The 19,878-nt window shown below is 35.4% G+C and overlaps 2 protein-coding genes across 4 annotated transcripts; both read left to right on the forward strand.

The window, feature by feature from the left end:
- Positions 1 to 818: 818 nt before the first annotated feature.
- Positions 819 to 4,167, forward strand: LOC116011215 (transcription factor PIF4-like). Of its 2 annotated transcripts, none has more exons than XM_031250747.1 (9): positions 819 to 1,096; positions 1,224 to 1,296; positions 1,463 to 2,330; positions 2,430 to 2,528; positions 2,621 to 2,686; positions 2,852 to 2,917; positions 3,005 to 3,307; positions 3,413 to 3,535; positions 3,802 to 4,167. In XM_031250747.1, the coding sequence occupies exons 2-8, from the start codon at positions 1,226 to 1,228 to the stop codon at positions 3,500 to 3,502; spliced, it is 1,563 nt and encodes a 520-aa protein (XP_031106607.1). In that variant the 5' UTR covers positions 819 to 1,096; positions 1,224 to 1,225; the 3' UTR covers positions 3,503 to 3,535; positions 3,802 to 4,167. The 2 variants fall into 2 exon arrangements, with proteins under 2 accessions (XP_031106607.1, XP_031106608.1); XM_031250748.1 differs by having other exon boundaries at positions 3,828 to 4,167.
- A 10,483-nt stretch (positions 4,168 to 14,650) lies between these two features.
- LOC116010319 (polyamine oxidase 2-like) lies at positions 14,651 to 18,918 on the forward strand. Of its 2 annotated transcripts, none has more exons than XM_031249671.1 (10): positions 14,651 to 15,202; positions 15,976 to 16,091; positions 16,183 to 16,271; positions 16,394 to 16,507; positions 16,730 to 16,817; positions 16,973 to 17,058; positions 17,135 to 17,237; positions 17,454 to 17,551; positions 17,704 to 18,133; positions 18,332 to 18,918. In XM_031249671.1, the coding sequence occupies exons 1-10, from the start codon at positions 15,157 to 15,159 to the stop codon at positions 18,638 to 18,640; spliced, it is 1,479 nt and encodes a 492-aa protein (XP_031105531.1). In that variant the 5' UTR covers positions 14,651 to 15,156; the 3' UTR covers positions 18,641 to 18,918. The 2 variants fall into 2 exon arrangements, with proteins under 2 accessions (XP_031105531.1, XP_031105532.1); XM_031249672.1 differs by having other exon boundaries at positions 15,991 to 16,091.
- Positions 18,919 to 19,878: the final 960 nt, after the last annotated feature.

The following is a 19,878-nucleotide window of genomic DNA, read 5'->3' on the forward strand; positions in this document are numbered from 1 at the left end:
TTTTTTTTTTTTTTTTTTTTTTTTTTTTTTTCAATATGGTTGCGAGTTTTCATCAGCATTCAAAAAAAAAATTAGGGTAAATTCTTTTGATATGGCAGTAGAGTTCATTTTATTTGTTTCGAAAGGGTTGATCGAGTAAGTAAAACATTATTCTCGTACTAAAAAGTCAAAGTTTGATTTTTGTCAAGCTCGTCGCATATAATTTTTTTTTAGTGCTGAGTTTACTTTATGCATACTCACAAATAGTACTGCAAGTTTACCTCATCAGTCATCATTCAAAAAATTCTTTTTATTCATTAAATTGGATCTCCTAAATGGACTAATCCTTTAATTAAATATAAAAATAATTAATCAAATATTGTCACGTAAAAAAAGTGAAATATAGAAGGAGAATGTAACATTAGTAGAGATCAAATTCACTTTTGCATGCCATAATGAAAAATGATTTAGATATATGTGTAACATTACTCGTAACTTTACGAATTACAATGAAAATATTTTTTACATTTATATAGGAAGCCCGTACATGTACTGTTGTACACTGCAATGGGGAGATTTTAAAAAAAATTAAGAAAAAGAAAAGATTTACCGGACTAGACGTGGCCAATTGGGTTGGGAGTTTTAGATTCACGTAAAATGGGAAAAGTTTACCCGGGAGAGTGTAGGAGAGAAGATCTTGATAGGCGGGCCCACATCCTGACAGCTAACACCACTAACCGATCGACACGTGTCAGGTCGAGATAATGCTGATATCTTTATCCCTGTCTGTCGTTAACTACTGCAACTGGAAAATGCTGCGGTCCAGCCCCACTCTGTTTACTCCTGTCTCTTTCCTGGCACCACTTTTAGAGAGAGAAAGTTTGAGTGATGATTCTTTAATGGGCGAAACACACACCACATAGTTTATTTTTCCCCTCAATTTGTTTCCCCAGAATAGTTTTTTTTTTTTTAATTGTTTTTTTGGGCAAATTGCAGCTCCGTTTTTGGGTGCTTTTCTGCTTTCCTGCTTTCCTTTTATAGCTTGTTTGACAGCAAAAGAAAAAAAAAAAGGTTTTTAAATCATTTTGCCAATACTCCTCTTTTGGGTTACTCTCAGGTATGCACGGGCAACATTTGTGTCATATATAGTGTTCATGGTTTGTGTATTTATTTGATCATTCTGCCTGTTAACTGTTCTATGAATTGTGTCTGAGGATTTTTTCTTGGAAATGGAAACTTTTCAGCTATGAATCCTTGCCTTCCTGAGTGGAATATTGAGGCTGAAGTCCCTCTTGCAAACCAGAAGAAGCCTGTGGGGTTAGTACTTAAAACTTATTATTTACTTTGCAGAAAATAGAAAAAAAAAACAATGTTTTAGTGAACATATTGGTTTGGTTCTGGAAATATGTTTGAAATGGACTGGTTATTGTCATCCAGGGAGAAAATGTAGTGATGATTTTTTTTGTGTGTGTGTGTAATACAGATTAGACCATGACCTGGTGGAGCTGTTATGGAGGAATGGGCAGGTTGTGTTGCACAGCCAGACACACAGGAAATCTGGGTTTGAGGGTAATGAAAGCAGGCAGCTTCAGAAACATGATCAATCAAGTTTAAGGGATGTTAGTCTCTTTGGGAATCCATCCAGTTTTATTCAAGATGATGAGACAGCTTCTTGGCTTAATTGTCCTGTTGATGATTCTTTTGAGAAAGAGTTCTGTGCTCCTTTTTTGTCTGAGATTCCACCAGTTCATCATCCTGTTGGCACAGATAAAGGAGGGATCAGACAAGTGGAGGACAGTAAAATTTTTAAGGTTGGTTCATCTGAAGTCAGCCATAGCCATGTCCATTCTGGTGTCAATCTGAATCCTATGCCACCTCCTGGAACTCAGACCTTGAGTTCTTTGCATCAGCATCAGCGCCGCGACTGTAACTTCCCTGAAGGCGGCGGTGTCAGTTTTGGGGCGTCTCTCAAGGCGAACAACCTTAGGTCATCAAATGGACAATTTGGTGCAAAGGGGCATGGAGATATAAGAGAGTGTTCAGGAATGACAGTTGGATCAAGCCACTGTGGCAGCAATCAGGTTGCCATTGATGCAGCTTTTAGCAGGAATTCTTGCAGTGGGAATGGTGGCGATAGGGGTTTATCAGCAGCGGTGAACAAGGACCGTGTTGAGAAAGTACGCGTAAGTCCTCAAACTGAGACAGCAGAAGAAGAAACCGCTGTCACATCATCATCTGGCAGATCAGGCAGCAGCTTTGCCAGAACATGCAATCAATCAGCAGGTACCATTAGCCATGGCCAAAAAAGAAAAGTCCGGGATGGAGAAGAATCAGAATGCCAGCGCGAAGAAGTACGCTATCTTTAATTCCTCATCACTCATGAATATGCTCATGCCAAAGGGCAATTTGTGTGGTGCATAGGATTACACTGACAAAACTTTACTGTGTAGGCTGCTGAGTTTGAATCTGGCAATGGAACCAAGTCGACCCAAAAGTCTGGAACCCCTCGCAGGAGTCGTGCAGCTGAGGTGCATAACCTCTCTGAAAGGGTAGGATTCAGGGACCTCCCACTCTCCCAGAATAATTATCTTAAAGAATTTAGTATATCCATCATTTCATTAGAGTATTGCTTTTTATACAGAGGCGACGAGATAGAATCAATGAGAAGATGAGGGCCTTGCAAGAGCTTCTCCCTCACTCCAATAAGGTATGTGTCTTTTTCCCATTTTCAACTTATTGTTCACTTCATATTCTGCTAAATAACCAAAGTTGCTGCAAAATTGCAAATTGAGTATCTGTTGGTGATCAAGTTGTTTTGAGTGCATGATATGGAAGTTTGTGACATCACTGTTTTAAATCCTTTCGTTTTCAGACAGATAAAGCTTCAATGCTAGATGAGGCTATTGAATACTTGAAGTCCCTTCAACTGCAACTTCAGGTTACAATTATGATTACTTCAGAAACTTTATGAACTGGTAAATTATTTTCCCATAAAAACCAACTGCTACTTCATTATGTCCTCCAGATGATGTGGATGGGAAGCGGAATGGCATCAATGATGTTCCCGGGCATGCAACACTACATGTCACGGATGGGAATGGGAATGGTCCCGCCAGCGCTACCTAATATGCACTCTACAATGCATTTACCGAGGCCTCCTATGGTCGATCATGCTGCAGCTACTATGGCTTCCACACAGAACCAAGCAGCGTTGTGCCAGAATTCGATGTTGAATCCTATCAACTATCAGAATCAATTGCAAAACCCCAATTTCGCAGAGCAATTTGCTAGTTACATGGGTTTCCACCCTATGCAAAATCCTTCCCAGGTTAATTCATTGTACTCGAAGCAATCCAATATATCTTCGATTCATCAGCACAGAAAGAGATCCACTTTATCTTCTTTCTGAAAATTTGTGTTTCTTCTGTTGCAGGCCGTAAACATGTTTAACTTGGGCTCACACGCATCTCAACCGAACTCAATGTTCAATCCACCTACCAATGGCAACGGACCCTCGTCTTGATGAGCATTAGCTACCACAGAGCCTAAGTGGAATGTAAGCTACAGCACTTTGACATCTTTGTTTTTAACAGCATAATAACAGAAGCAGAAAACTCGTGTGATTTCTGTTCCCTCCAGGAAACAGTAAAACACAAGAATCACGCAGTATATATCATATTGATTAACAAGAATGATAATATTTGTACTTTGCAATTTTTTTGTAAAATCGAGATGCAATCAATGGTATTTTATGTGGACTGAAACCATATTATTTCCATCCGAAATTAAAGCATCTTTGACTATTTTCTGTCATGGTCCCAGATGCTCATTAAAGACTACCACTGTAGGATAGGGAAAGCCAACTGCTCTCTCAAATGGATGAAAGGAACAGAGTGCAGTGCCTCTACCATAGGTATGACCTCGAACCAAATTCCGTGACACATTCAAGATATGTCATCCAGTGCATGTCAATGAAGCAGCTGTTGCACTACGCGCTATTCTTTTTAATCTGTCATGTCAAGTGATTAGTGATAGGTTAATATTTTTCTCGTCCTGTGAAATATATGTTCTTATTACGAGTCAGATCGAGTTATTGTATATAATTCTTATTCCTTTTACTGGAAAGAAGATAAATAGAGGGGCCATGGGGCATTCTGTTCCTGAGTACACAATATCATCATTTCAAAATTTTCTTGTCACTTCCAATTTTTTTTACCTCATCATCATCAATTATTTTCATCTGTCCGTTTAGCACGTAATGTATAAAATATAAATGTGTAATCCAATTATCAACTTAAACTTTTAGTTGAGACAGAATAAATCCTTTGTATCAGAACAACTTACTGTGCAGAACTAGAAGTAATTTCAAAGCAATCTGCAGAAAATATTTACAGCAACAAAGAGAGATATGAGACATAATAGTTAATGATGGGTGAGTCTATGCTGGCTGAATACTTCAGTGATCTGTTTTGTGTTTTCTAGTGTTTAGGAATGAATCAAACATGCTACCTTTGATGAACCTTAGGGACCAGGCTGTCTACAGTTCAGATCTTTAGTCATATTTCTGTGGCCAAATATGTTCATTATCACCCCAACAACATAGGAGACACCAGACATGAAAGATCTTCTGAGCTTCTGCAGACAGCCAAGATTAAGGTTAGATTTTGAGATCTGAGACCTTACCTGTTCTTCACATTTGACAGCCATATCTAGGGAAGAATGACTTAGCGAAAGTGTGATCTGTACTGCAATGCGTGGGCAATTATTGGTGACTAACTCGCCAATCGAATAAGTTTCTGAATGACATAAAAGCATCATGACATTGATAATACATAAGAAGCATAACCAACAGCATCATAAGATGATAGTCTTGTGCATATGACTGATGTTTATTGTTGTGAACAATGAAAGATTCCATCTTTCTATCTTCCAAGTTGCAGTAGGACAGGATAACACCATATTCCTTTGATATTTCACTGTGCTCAATGACTTTGTAACATCTTGAAGTGACCATAATAATGAAATACAAAAGATTGTGCCCCATTTCGCTGTTCTAAAGTAGTAAATCGTTGAATATGCCTTAACAGTTTATAGAATTTTTAAAGTGATGGTACGCAAGTGCTTAAAACATGTCAACTCTATACCTCTCTTTAGTAGGAATCAAACTACCTACAAAGCAAAACTATTGACTTCTTAGATTGACCGTGCCCAAGACAAGTGACCATAACAATGAAAAAGGAATTACACCTCAATCCCAAAAACTCCCACCGTCCCTTTCTAAAGGGCTAAAGTATTGGATATGTCTTGCTAGTGTCTGCAACAAGACCAACTTTATATCTCTCCTTAGTAGCAATAAAACTATGCCAACAAAGCAAAACAATTGACTTCTTTAGATTGATCAACGAGTTCTAATGTGCTTAGGACAAGTAACCATAATAATGAAAAAATAATTGCACCCAAAAATCCCGAAAACTCCCACCATTCCCATCCTGAAGCAGTAAATTATTGGATATACCTTACTAGTGCCCACAACATGACCAACTTCATACATCTCATTAATAGCAATCAAACTATGCCAACAAAGCAAACTATTAACTTCTTTAGATTGATCAACTAGTTATATTGTGCCCAAGACAACTGACCATAATAATGAAAAAAGAACTAAACCTCAATCCCAAGAACTTCCACCACCCCATCCTGATGAAGCAGTAAATTACGGAGTATATAATATGTCTTACTAGTGCTCACAACAAAACCAATTTCATACTCGATCTCTTATGTTAACAAAGCGAAATTATTAATTTCTTTAGATTGATAAACCAGTTCTGCTGTGCTCGGGGTAAGTGACCATAATAATGCATGGCATTCTATGAGACATGTTGGCAACTAGGTTCATATAATTGTGTTCTCCCATGTTTTGGTTCTCACCCAACATTTTGAATGGGAGGGGAAAGTTGGACCCCACAGTGGCATCTGAGCTCACAAGAAACACATGAATGGATAATATTTTGAATTGAATAATGGAAGGGAAGGCACTCACATTTTGGGAACAGTAAATGAGTTATGAGTACACCCCCCCTGAACTGTACCTCTCCCTTTCCATCTCTATCTTGATGTTGCCATTCATGGATTCCAATAGTGCACTCCAAAAACGTTGCTGCTCCACTCCACAAATTCTATGATTAGTATTATTATGTCTGTCAGTCAAGCATTATATGTATATGATATATCATTCTCATGCAGTTTTCATATTATATTAAACCTGGGCGGTCTCGTATTAATATTAAACCCATAAAATATCGTTTAATTTTCTGATTTTTCTTTAGCAGATTCCATTTAAAGCTGCCAATATCCGCCAGTCAGATCTGAAAAGAATTTGCTGTCTGGCAACGTTTCATACAAACTTGCCCACTTGACCGGGCAAAATGATTCGAGAAGGTTACAACACTGCTGACAGGGAATATTTTTCGGACTATTTACCTGCTTGGTTGGGAGAAACTATTCTCGATTATAACTGACCTCAGAGCTGACTGACTCGACCTAAGATAGCGAACAGAGTAAGGACTTAGCTGTAGTAGTATTCACCTGTCTTGAGATCCGCCCCGACCATCTTAGGTTGGAATGCATTATTCCCTTAGTTCAACTCAATCCCAGAGGAAACGAGGGCATCAGGAATCTTAGCACACGTGTGAGAATCAGCAAAGCTGCCGGTCTTCCCTAACTCACATGTGTCGGGCATGTCAAGCCTCCGGCATGTGTTCCCTCTACCCCTTATAAATACTGCATTAATTAAATGCTAAAGAGGGGGGACTTTTGGAATTTTTTTCACATAACCACGGTAGTTTGGGACCCTCTAATCCACTTTCACTTTTCCCGAGCTCAATAGCTTATGCCAACAAGCAGACGAATAAAGGATCCACATACGATTTGACTTTACTATTTATACGTATTTGTGGGCCGATCGTATTTACCACATCAACTGCTATCAAGGGATACTATCTCCAACTCAATAGTTTAGCACAATTTTTTTGTGACTAGGAAAATCTAGTCATTATCTGAGAGAGTGCATATTGTGTGCAATTACTGGCTTTGGTTAATAACTAGAATACCCCAAAGAAAAAGTTTTAATATAATCGTAATCAACTGATAATCGACCAAAAAACTAAAATAAATTACATTTTTTAAACTTCATAACTGATAGTCAATATAATCATTGCACGTCTAATCTCTACATTTAAATGCCTATTGAATTCATCACCATTAAGATAGTCATAACCAATAACCTTGCCCATAAAAGGTGAAATCTCTCATTCCAACCGATTTAAAAAAAATTAAAAAAAATCGTAACCGACAACCGACTGGAAATTGAAATTTTCAATCATTTTGATTACCAGTCATCGGTTACTCAGTTAGTTGACTTTTAATTTTTTACTTATCCCTAATGTAGACCGCTAATGCAATTATAAACTTAAATAAACGATTATGTGTGTACACACTAACGCTAACTTTAAAAGATATCATTCTTTAACTAAGAGTCAAATTCTACTAGTACGACAAAAATCAAATCAAGATCAATCTTATTGTCATGGGATACTTAGTATACTCTAGAGGTTACACTCAAAAATAAAAATAAAGAGAATTATCTCCTTCCCTATCAATAGTTGGCATCCTTCCAATTCTTTTGTTTGATATTTTTTGTAATGGACAAATGAAATTAAATGCAGTTGTTGTCATCACTAATATATTTATTATTGGTTATTGAAAATCTCTCTCTTGGTGAAGGAATATTCTATAATGTAATCTCATGAGTGCAGTGCTGTTGTCAATCCCTAACATTTTTATTTTATTTTTTGATAATCCAGGTTTTGACTTCCCCGGACAAGTGACCACTATCATAATTTCAGGACTCTATATTCAATAGTATAACACAATTTTTGAATTTATATAACAAAATTGTGAATATAAAGTTCAAAAATTGTGAATATTAAGTAATGTAATTTTGTATATTGAGATTTAAAATTGTGAATATAGAATTATAAAATTGTGAAGATGGGTCCATCTTGTAATGTAGACCCGGGTCAATAGTATAATTTGCCTTCTAGACTCTAGTGAGTAAAGATGGCCCAACTCCTTTACTTTGGGCCTTGAAACCATGATGGGCTTGCAAAGATATCCAACTTAAAGAAAATCACTTTGCCCAGCAATTATTGGGCCATTATAGGTCTGCATCTCAAACACTTTTTTAAGAGTTTGCTGACAAAATTCAAATCAGAACCGTAAGGCCATATATATTTCAATTTTGTCATTTCTTTATTTTTCAAATTAGATAAATATATAAGTAAATATATTTTCTATTCTTTATCTTTTTTTTTTTAATACAACTAACTCTATTACATTGTAATATCTGCTCATCTATTCTATTCTTTACCTAAAAACGATAAATTTGTCAGTGAGCTAAAACGTGTGTGCAGATCCCTTGCATTGTTGAATTATTATTACTCATGCCAAACAACCCTTAACTATACTTTTACCTTTGATTCAAAAAACAACTAACTACCAAATATTTGATTATGATTATAATTTCGATCTTAATATTCTAAGTTTCTAACCAAGCAAATGAGATTCCAATGCATACTTAAAGCATGTGGCTATTAAAATATGAATATATAATTTAGAAATTATATTTTTAAGATTTCTTTTTTCTTTTATGACATTTTTTTATAACTTATGATTAATGGTCTATTGATACCTACTTTTATCATGATTATTATGTGACCACAAATTATGGCAATATAATAACTGACTAAAAGATTTACACTTATACGTAATGATTCAGATCCATGTATGTGCCTTATTACTGGCTTTTGGTTCATTAATTAGTTAGAACTAACTTAGAAGGATAAAGTGATAAAAACAAATGGGATTCTAAAGCATACCTAAATTAAAACATGGTTATTAAAATATGAATATAGAATTTAAAACTTATATTGTAGAGATTTTGTTCTCTTACAGAAATTACATTTATCACTTATTTAATGTTTTTTTTTACAGGTATCTTCCTTACTGTTAGGCTGATTCGGATTCAATTCGAGTCGACATTCCAATTGTATTAGTAGTTCACTCCAACTAATCTAACTGATTGGTGCATTAATAATATGGATCTTTTATTGACATCTACTTTTTTTTTGGTCAATACCATTTTCAAGCACTAGTCGAGGGCATACACTGAGTAAACCCTACTATTGTATAGTAGTCTACAAACTACAATGAGAGATAAATGAGACTAGAAAGACTATGTGTAGCATACTTAACCGAGCAAGAGGGTGTTGGCAACTACTATGAGGTTATTTTGGAGCTCGTTCCTTTGCTCTGCAGTGGAAATTCACTTTTGGCGGAGACGATGGCGGTCAAGGAAGCACTCACGTGGATCAAAGACCAAGGTTATACCAATGTTCGAGTTGAGTCTGATTGTCAAGTTTTGATTTCTAGTATATTTAATTCTGCATCGAACCGTTCCTATGTCGGAACCGTTATTTTTTATTGTCTTCGTCTTTTTCATTATTTAATTGGTAGTTCTTTTTGTTATATCCGTAGAACTGATAATCTAGCTGCCCATGCTTCCTCCAAAACGGAGGGGGCTCCTCTGTCTCACTCTAAGTGGTTTGATGTACCACCTTATTTTCTGAGCTCTTTAATCTAAGTTTGAGTTTTTTGCTTTCAAAAAAAAATAAAATTTACAATTGCATTAATATGTAGTCCGCTTGCCAACTACTCTAATATGTTGAGTATATTAATAATATCTTTATTGAAAAATACTTTTGACACAATTATCATGTGAGATGATTGTGAATCGTGATAATACTTGTTCAGTTATCCGTCTGTATAGATATTTTTTTATTTTAAAACCTCACACCACTCAATATGTATATGTGTTACATCACATGGGGAATGGGGACACCAAATTGATGCATTATCTCAATTCTCAAATAGGGATTCGGATCTTTTCTTTGTGTGTTACATCTTGCCTTTACTTTTATTTGTTCTTTTGTATTTTAATTTATGTACTTGTGTGGTCTCTAAAGTCATGTGGCATCATATATGACGATTAAGACATTATATTCTCAGAACTCGTTTAAGTAAACCTGTTAGCCGACACATTGCAAATCGCTATAAGTACTTTTTATATGCCAATTAAGTGGCTACACGTACTTGTTTAGATAAAATATATGTACTACTAATACCACTGTTTATATATATATATATATATATATATATATATATATATATATATATATATATATATATATATATATATATATAATGTGAATTTTCCTTTGTCATCAACAAACTATAAATATAAAAAATCACAATGATAATAAGCTATTCTGAATACAAATTAAAGTTTTTTTTTTTTGAAAACATTTTAAAGTTTATAAATAAAGATTAAGAATGCTTTAATAAGGAAGAAAGCTAGCTAGACCAAGTGGCCTCTATAACTATATTTGGAGGAGATTCATCGTATGAATGATCAAATAACAAATGACCTAGTTAGAAGTGACTAATAACTTCAAAAATGTTGTTGAATGACATTTTTAGATCAGGAATTAGGATCAAATGAGCATCGAGATAAGTCTGAGAGTGCATCTATAGATAATTGAGGGTGCACTCAAGTCTAAAAAGAGTGTGCTCAAATTTATTTGCACTATAAGATATATTGATATATATATATAACATCCCAACGATCTTGTGTACTATTGATACATTTTGAGTGCCCTATAAGGTATCACCTATGCACAAACAATTTTTATCAAATGTGCATTCAAAATTCGTAATATTTATAACAATGCCATCAATTTTATTTTTTTTATTCCAAATTTGTAGTATTGACTGTCATATCATAATGGAAAAATTATTAAGACTAATCTAATTAAAAAAAAAAAAAAACTGTTATCATTTGAACCTGCCATCCAAACCTGAATGATGCCTAAATATAGATCTAACAAATTAAAAACCGCATGAGTATGGTATGCATCAATGCATGCATTCTAACCAAATTTTACAACAAACCTACTGTACATAGGATTATCACACGAAACCAACTTTGTTGCATGATTTTGTATGGGGAAAAAAAAGTGGGTTAGTTTGTTAAAGACGGAGGGATAAGTAAAGTGGGGTTCAATCCTTGTCAATTGCCATTATTATCAGCAACCAAATCTTGCACGTGGCATGTGGGCGGTGCCTATTTTGACGACCTAAGCAGATGGAAAAAAAATAATCAAATTAATATGTGGTAATAAAACGCCAGGAGACACAGCACGTATAGGTAAAATCAATAATTAATTCAAATTGGCTTTCCAACTGCCCATTCTCTGTAACGCTTTTGTTTCCCACGCGACACAATATCATAGGTATGTGGGTCATTCGTTGTCAGTAATACTAATTAGTACTATAATATAATGCCATGTTTTCCATAAGTGTTTGAATCAATTTCTTATCTCAACCACCGTTTGTACCAATTGATGTACAGTGAATCATGATCTTTTGGAGCGAATTATCATTTGTATCAATTAACATACAGTGAATCATGATCTTTTGGAGCGAATCACCATTTGTACCAATTAATATACAGTGAATCATGATCTTTTGGAGCGATACAGTTGTTGTGAACCTACACCGATAAGGGCGAATTCACTTTATAAGATAGTGATTATTCTACGACATAACATTTTCCATATTATTGCAACTACTTTAACTTTTTTTTTTTTTTTGAAAAAAAACCACAACTACTTTTACTTGTCTAGTCTAATCTTACCATTTTTTTTTCAACACATTATGGGAAAATCTTTATTGTTTTTTTGGTAATAAAATTGAAGGGAATCAAATACCTAAAACCCATCAGCACACATGTGGTCATTTCTCGATTGTGATCGTTTCTGTCTGCCCTACAATTTTTGTTTTTGTTTGGTTTTCTGTTACCCACGTGAAACATGAGAGCAGATGATACGGTTTCAAGGTCCTACGTGACAGTACCAAGGCTCCCGCCATAAATATCAATGGAAGAAGTAAATGGTAGGATGTGTCTCAATTGACTTACAAATTCTCAAATATTTATATATTGACATTTACGATTGGGTGGAGGCAGTCGTTATACGGTGGACCATGGTCCACAATGTATTATGGGTCATGGTCACAAAACGACGTCGTTTCAGTAAGTGGAAGAAACAACGGCCGTTAGTCGTGACGGAGCTCCGTAACTGATATTACAGTTCATCTCAAAAGATACTCCTCACATTTGTTTTTATATTATCGAATGAAACTGCAGTTATATCGAAAAGGAATTGCAGTTGTGTTGAAAGGGAACTACAGTTGTATTGAACTGATACTGAATAACATTTTCACATTTTTGGGTACTACAGTTATATCGAAAAGGAACTGCAGTTGTGTTGAATTGATACTGAATAACAGTTTCACATTTTTTTTGTGTATATTTTTCAATGGAACTGTAGTTATATCGAAATGATATTGTAGTTGTGTTGAAAGGAAACTGAATAACAATTTAACATATTTGAGTGTATAATATCAAATGAAACTACAGTTATATCGAAAATGAACTGCAGTTGTGTTGAAAGGGAATTACAGTTACGCGGAATGAAGGCCATTTCAGTGGTTTGTTTTCATTAATCAAAATGACGTCGTTTTGATGCGCGGACCACAATCCACTGTGGACCTCGGTCCTCAGTAAAATTTGCGTGGTGAAGGTCCGAATGGTCAAGTCAAACACTCTGTACAGAAAAATAGTGAGATGATTTATAAGCAAATAAAATTACACATTTGCTATTATGATGATGATAGCATTTCTTAACGGATGATGGAAGATAAATATATAATCTATATATACGGGAGCAATGAAAATAAAATATCTCTTATATAAAAAGGACACAATATATTCCAAACAAAATTACTTTCAACGAAAATGATTTGTTGACAATAAAAACAGATGTCATTACATAATCGTAGTAGGCTTGAATCTCAAACTTAAAAGTGACTTACTATTTTTGTTTAAGTGAATGAAGTAAATTGTTGGATATGTTTCAGGTGGCCTACAAACCCATAAAGATTTCCATGAGGAACTAAACTTAAAGCTTTGTGGTTAGTATATCAAATTGCTCAACCAACTCAATTGGTGATTTGGTGATGCCCTTAAGTGATTAGTTCTTAAACTATAATTATAATTGTCGATTTAAACATAATTGTATCTGTTGGTTTTATTAACCATGGAATGGTCAAACGGCGGGCCAACACAATAGATCAAATAAATAAAAATAAATAACGGAGAAGGGAAAAATAAATAGACACAATAATTTTTACGTAGAAACCAAAACGTGAAAACCACATGCCTTTTTGGACGGTGTCAAGCCGAAATTCACTATCTTTTGTATGAAGTCGGGTACATGTATTGTAGCGTGTCTAGAGAGGGTTTCTAATTCGATACATTTCTTTATGATTGACTAAGGCCTTTTATAGTAGAAGGGATACAAAATTTATGATCATTTGAGATCTACATGGTAATTTTGTATTTATGGCAATGAATGTGGTTGGAAAATGATTTTAGGAAATAGAAGGATAATTTAGGGGCTAAGAACTAATTGAGGTTGACCTTTAGTCTTTCCATAATTGCGTCCAGAAGAATTCATTAGCACCCCGAAGCCCCTGGGTTTCTCCCTACCACCACAAAAATATATTGTCGCGGTTGACTGGTCAAGTCCCGAACGGGTGCCGAGTCCGAGTGCAGAGTCTGACTACTTCCGAATGCCTAGGCTGACTGATTGCTTTGATTATTCATATCACATCAGTATCATTCAAGCATATTGCTACTACATGTAATTTCTTTTCATCTCTTGTAAATTTTTTTAACTAATGATAAAATTACATGATAGTCATATTTTTTAAATTATGAAATTACAAAAAATTTAAACAGGTAATAAACTGTAACAGTAAATGAAAGTGAATAATGCAATGTAATAGAATTACAAATTTAAACTAAATATGATAATATCACGATAATAAAAAATGTAATCTATTCAAATTCAATATTATTCCTCCCTCGGGTCTCCCCCGTCCCTCTTGATAAAAAAAAAAAATCATGGAAAATATTTCTTCAAAATGAAAAAAATTGTAGGGTTAATTCCATTTTGGGCCATATATTTCTTTTTTTATCATAATATCCTTATTTGGTCATTATATTACTGTGACATGACCTTTTTGGTTCCTCAAACAAAATCGTTAAAATATCGTTAAATAAATGACGTTTATATCTTTTTTATACAAAATAAATCGACACACTATATTTCTTTTATGTTTTTTTTAAGAAAAAAATTTATAATTGAAGACAGAAATGTCATTATATTTAACGACATTTAAATTGTTTGGTTGATAAAGAAAAAAAATCATGTCACAATAATTTTAGGACTAAAAGTGAATGTTCTAATAAAAAAATTAAAAATAAATTGTTACATATAAATCTAGAAAAAAAAAGAAATTAACTCAAAATTTTATGGAAAAATATCATTGTTACATCATCAAAAACAGATAAATGCGTGTGAATATTCGCAAAGAAGCGCGCGTAACCGTGGAAATCTTGGCTGGCAACAAGTCTATAAAATCCAACCGCTCCCTTCTCACCAAAAACCCAAACCCACACCAAACAACAAGAAGTAAAAGCGTGATTTGGATTACGCAGATTACGCGCCGCCGTGTCGGTCGATCGATCGCATTATCCAAACCCGTCTGAATCCTCCTAAGTTTATGGGATCACTGTTCCCGCCGCTGTTAATTCCTCATCTAAACCCTTTCCGTTGAGTCATCGTCGTTCCCGTCGCCGGATTTCTGATTTTGTCCTCCTCCGCCGCGTCGCCGTCTCCTCCTCCGCCCGATTGTCTTCCTCAGGGGGTAGCGGAAGTTTCGGAATACGCATGAGCTGTTTGGTGAAGCTGGGTTTCTCTAACTCCGACGAAAGATCCGTTCCCTATAATTTTAATTCCCGTACGAAAGGCCTCGCCATCAATTCATTAATCCTCAGATTGTTAAGATTGCTATCGTTTCTCAACATTAATTTTAATTTAATTAATTCGAATCATTCGTGCCGTCTCGATTGCCGATCATCGTCGTTCATTAACCATGGAATCACGAGACAAGAGTAATAACAATCGCCAGATCCAAAGAGGTTCGATTTTTATGTTTTAACTTTATTTTTTTTTTCAATTTAATTTTTTAATTATTTTTAGTCGGTGGTCAACTCGTTTGTTCACGCCATCAAAAGATGCACAAATTTGTGAGCTGTTTTCTCTTGTTATCATTACCATAATTATTCTTCTTGTTCGAACTAAATATTTTCTGGATTATTATAATAATAATCTTCTACGGAGTATAATATTATTTTATCTTCATTCTGTAAGTTCTTGTCTGTCTCCTGGCACTGTGACGCCGGTGCCTCTCTTTAAAATTTTACTCTAGGGGGTCAGCAAGAGTATGGATTTATACGAAAAGACAACAATGATAAGATAATTGAACTTGTAAACCTTGGTAGTGTTTGATTATGCGGTGAACTTGCCCTAATTATGATTTGTAAAAGGGTGAAACAGATGGCTGATGGTTATGGGAATTTGCCCTAAAATTTTGACAGCTTACTTGCTTTGAGTTAGTATCTTTAATTCCCTTTTAAAGGTTTAAAATGGTGATAGTATGACACCAATCATTTTCATTTCAAACTATTACCAAGCATGACTAGTCTGGCAAATGTTTTAAGCAATTTCTTGCTTACATCTTGGTAGTCTATACCTTGGTGAGTCTTGGGTATTTTATCCTTTCTTCTTCTTGCAAGCAATTGCTTTTTTGTTCAAGTAAAATGACAAAAATATTATGAGTTACTCCACACATTCTTATTGTTCAGTATTTGGTGATTGATTGTATCTAATTAATTATTTTTACCTTCTCTAGCTGTTTGCTATTCAGTTGCTGAGAGGAGGCATGATTCTTCTCCATCCGTCATTGTTATCGGTGCCGGCTTTGCAGGACTTGCAGCTGCCCGAGCTCTTTATGATGCTTCATTTCAGGTATGCCCTCAAGGTAGCTAATTCATTATAATAGCATTGTTTTCCAGTTAAAGTTTGGATGTAACAGTCTAGAAATCTTGTTTTCTTTCAGGTTGTTGTGTTGGAATCACGGGATAGAATTGGTGGCCGTGTTCACACAGATTACTCATTTGGTTTTCCTGTTGATTTGGGAGCATCATGGTATTATACACACTTCATTGACTTTTTGATTAGTGCTCATTTGGCACCAAAACACAAGAACACTTTTTGATTCAACATAAATATATAGTATTAATTTTCTCTCTTCTCTCTCTCTCCCTAAGGTTACATGGGGTCTGTGATGAGAATCCTCTGGCATCTGTTATTGGAAGACTAGGGCTACCCCTTTATCGTACAAGTGGTGATAACTCAGTTTTATATGACCATGACTTGGAAAGGTTTGCATTTTTAAAATCCTTTCTTCTTTGATACACATATGCTAGTGCTGAGTGCACACTAATGCGAGTAAAATATATTCTCTTTGTGCATTTGCATAGTGATCCTCTGTAATGTATAATAAAACTCTGGGATAGTTTTTCTTGCTATTATGCTATAGTTAACATTGTTGTCAACAGTTAGAATGCAAGTTACTCATCTAGCTTTTATTTGCTTTTTTACAGCTATGCACTCTTTGACATGGATGGGAACCAAGTTCCCCAGGAATTGGTCTCAGAAATTGGGGTAACCTTTGAGGAAATTTTGAAAGAGGTATGCTCTCTCTCTCTCTCTCTCTCTAACAGCAGCATCAGCCCACCCTAAAAAAAGAAGATAAAGAATGGGAAGAGATAAAAAACAAAAATCACCAAATGGAGGGATATTGCTTTGTAGGCATTTCTCACAAATTTACTTCTCTGTTTCTGCAGACGGATAAATTAAGACAGGAATTTACTGAAGACATGTCTATACAACGTGCAGTTTCTATGGTGTTTGAGAGAAGGCCGGATTTTAGGTCCCACTTATTCTCATTAGCTTACATCCCCTTTCTTTCTCAAATCTTCTTTACAAATGTGGAGTTGTGTTTACAGGATGGATGGACTTCGTCATAAGGTGTTGCAGTGGTATCTGTGCAGAATGGAAGGTTGGTTTGCTGCTGATGCTGATACCATATCACTGAAATCTTGGGATCAGGTTAACTTCATTACTTATAAGTTGCTTAAGGTTTAAATTAAATATTCAGTATATTAAAATATGGGAGATTCAAGCTTAAGACAAGGAACTGTGTGTTGCTCATCCAATTTTTTTAAGTTTCAAGATGAAAATTGAGAGACAGGAACTGCATTTGTAGTCATTTTTTATAATTATTCTTACCTTTGTCTTACATCCATTGTTGTGTGATGCACACAGGAAGTGTTGCTTCCAGGTGGTCATGGTCTTATGGTGCGAGGTTATCGTCCAGTGATAAATACACTTGCAAAAGGTCTTGATATCCGTTTAGGTCATAGGTAAACATTTCTTTGCTCAAATCCCCCTTGTCCCTCTCTCTAACCTCCCAATTTTTAGGTTTGGATACATGTGCATATGCATGTCAGTGTGTGCCTTGGTTTTGTTTAGTTTAGTTTCTGCTTACTGTATTTCTTATTGAAACTTATTTCAGAGTTAAGAAAGTTGTAAGGCGTTATAATGGCGTAAAGGTAACAGTTGAGGATGGGAGAACCTTTGTAGCTGATGCTGCAATTATTACTGTTCCTCTTGGTGTATTGAAGTCAAATCAAATCAGTTTTGAACCCAGATTACCTGAGTGGAAAGAAACTGCGATTAATGATCTTGGCATAGGAATTGAGAACAAGATTGTTCTGCACTTTGGAGATGTTTTCTGGCCTAATGTTGAGTTCTTGGGAATTGTTGCTGATAACACTTACAAATGTAGCTACTTTCTCAATCTGCACAAGGCTACAGGGCATCCTGTCCTCGTTTATATGCCTGCAGGGCAACTGGCTCGTGATATTGAGAAAATGACGGATGAGGATGCTGCTATGTTAGCTTTCGGGGAACTCAAAAGAATACTTCCCAATGCATCTGAGCCAGTAAGTTTATGTGCTCTTATTTGCTGGCATTTCTTATTATCTCTAGATGTGTTAATGGTGCAGCTCCTTCCCTTATATCTACACATTTTATCTGTTGCTCATTTCATAACTCATGTCAGATGACATATTATATGTTATGGGCTTATGGCTACCGTATTGTTTGAAGGTTATAATTCAGGTTTGCTTTTCTGTGCACAGGTTCAATATCTTGTTTCTCATTGGGGAACGGATATAAACTCACTGGGCTCTTACAGCTACGATTTAGTGGGAAAATCCCATGACCTGTTTGAGAGGCTTAGGGTCCCCGTGGATAACCTGTTCTTCGCTGGAGAGGCTACAAGCTTAAATTACACAGGGTCTGTACATGGCGCGTATTCTACTGGATTAATGGCTGCTGAAGATTGCAGGATGCGGGTACTGGAGCGTTATGGAGAGTTGGATCTGTTCCATCCTGTCATGGGCGAGGACACTCCCGTCTCTGTTCCCCTATTAATCTCCCGCATGTAGAAGAAGAAGATTGTAGCGTGCGTGGGTTTTGGCTAAACACAGATTGCTGCTGTGGGCTTTGTGAAAAACTGCGAAAACCAGTAAATGATCAAAGCATCAGTTGTTCGTGTGTAGTCATCGTCCATGGCGAGATGCATATAGTATGTGTGCAAGTATGTGTTTAAAATGTATACAGTTTCGTGTCGTGTGTTATGTGTATGGACGAGATATTCTGGACTGCCTCTTGGCTATTATGAAACATTGCTGAATAATATAAATCGTGTGGGTTTTATCATCAACTTTTGTTTTTAGTCAGAGATTTGTGTTCCCCCTCCCTTTTGCTGTTTATTTATATGAATGGATTATTGATTGATGATAAAAAAAAATGATTGTTTTTTTGCAAACAATCATTTTTTTTATCATCATGTATCAATCAATAATTCATTCATATAAATAAAATGATTGTTAAACAGCCATTAACAGTGATTAACCCCCTTTTCCTGCTCCCTCACCAGTCACCATCTTCTTATTGCAGCCAATCGTCTTTCTAGGGGTGATTATTAGGATATTTCAGATTAATCTCTATCTAGTGAGTACCCAGATATTTTAGGCTTGGACTACGATATCAGCTCAAGATTAATTTCTACAAATGATTACCGATGGGATATTTTAGGTTTTTACAGTCTTAAATTAACATCTTTATTGAATTGACGAAAATCAACATCTTTATTGAATTGACGAGAATGACAGTTGATTTGTACTGTCTTAAATCAACATCTTTATTAAATTGACGAGAATGACCGTTGATTAATTATTGATGGGATATTTCAAGTTTGTACTATCTTTTTTTTTTTTTTTGAAAGCAAGTTTGTACTATATCTTAAATCAACATCTTTATTGAATTGATGAGAATGACCTAGGAGCATTAGGAAAGAGAGAGGGAGCAAGAAAAAAGAGAATACAAAATGTTGACAATAGAAATAAAAATTGAAAAACAACCTGAATACGCGCTCAATAGGGGCGTGCACACACCCACACCTATTGGCCGGCTGGCCGCAAGAGCTATGCATGCGCCTGTTGGGAGTAATTTTTGCGCTCCACGTGCAAGAGTGCTCCTTTGTTTTCCCTTTTTTCTCACATGGCAGATCCCACAAAAAATAAAAAATTACAAAAATCAATCTTTTAATTTTTTACTGTTCCAAAAATCATAAAGAGTGTTCCTAAAAAAAAACCCTATGAAAAGTGCATAGATGGTGATG

Source organism: Ipomoea triloba, chromosome 2 (genome assembly GCF_003576645.1).
Source record: "Ipomoea triloba cultivar NCNSP0323 chromosome 2, ASM357664v1".
NCBI lineage: Eukaryota > Viridiplantae > Streptophyta > Magnoliopsida > Solanales > Convolvulaceae > Ipomoea > Ipomoea triloba.

Coding starts and splice junctions, on each gene's coding strand:
- LOC116011215 (XM_031250747.1), top strand. CDS start 1,226: ATGAATCCTTGCCTTCCTGAGTGGAATATTGAGGCTGAAGTCCCTCTT. Junction 2,331..2,429: donor CAGAATGCCAGCGCGAAGAA/GTACGCTATCTT, acceptor TTTACTGTGTAG/GCTGCTGAGTTTGAATCTGG. Junction 3,308..3,412: donor CTATGCAAAATCCTTCCCAG/GTTAATTCATTG, acceptor CTTCTGTTGCAG/GCCGTAAACATGTTTAACTT.
- LOC116010319 (XM_031249671.1), top strand. CDS start 15,157: ATGGAATCACGAGACAAGAGTAATAACAATCGCCAGATCCAAAGAG. Junction 16,272..16,393: donor GTTGATTTGGGAGCATCATG/GTATTATACACA, acceptor TCTCTCCCTAAG/GTTACATGGGGTCTGTGATG. Junction 16,508..16,729: donor TATGACCATGACTTGGAAAG/GTTTGCATTTTT, acceptor GCTTTTTTACAG/CTATGCACTCTTTGACATGG.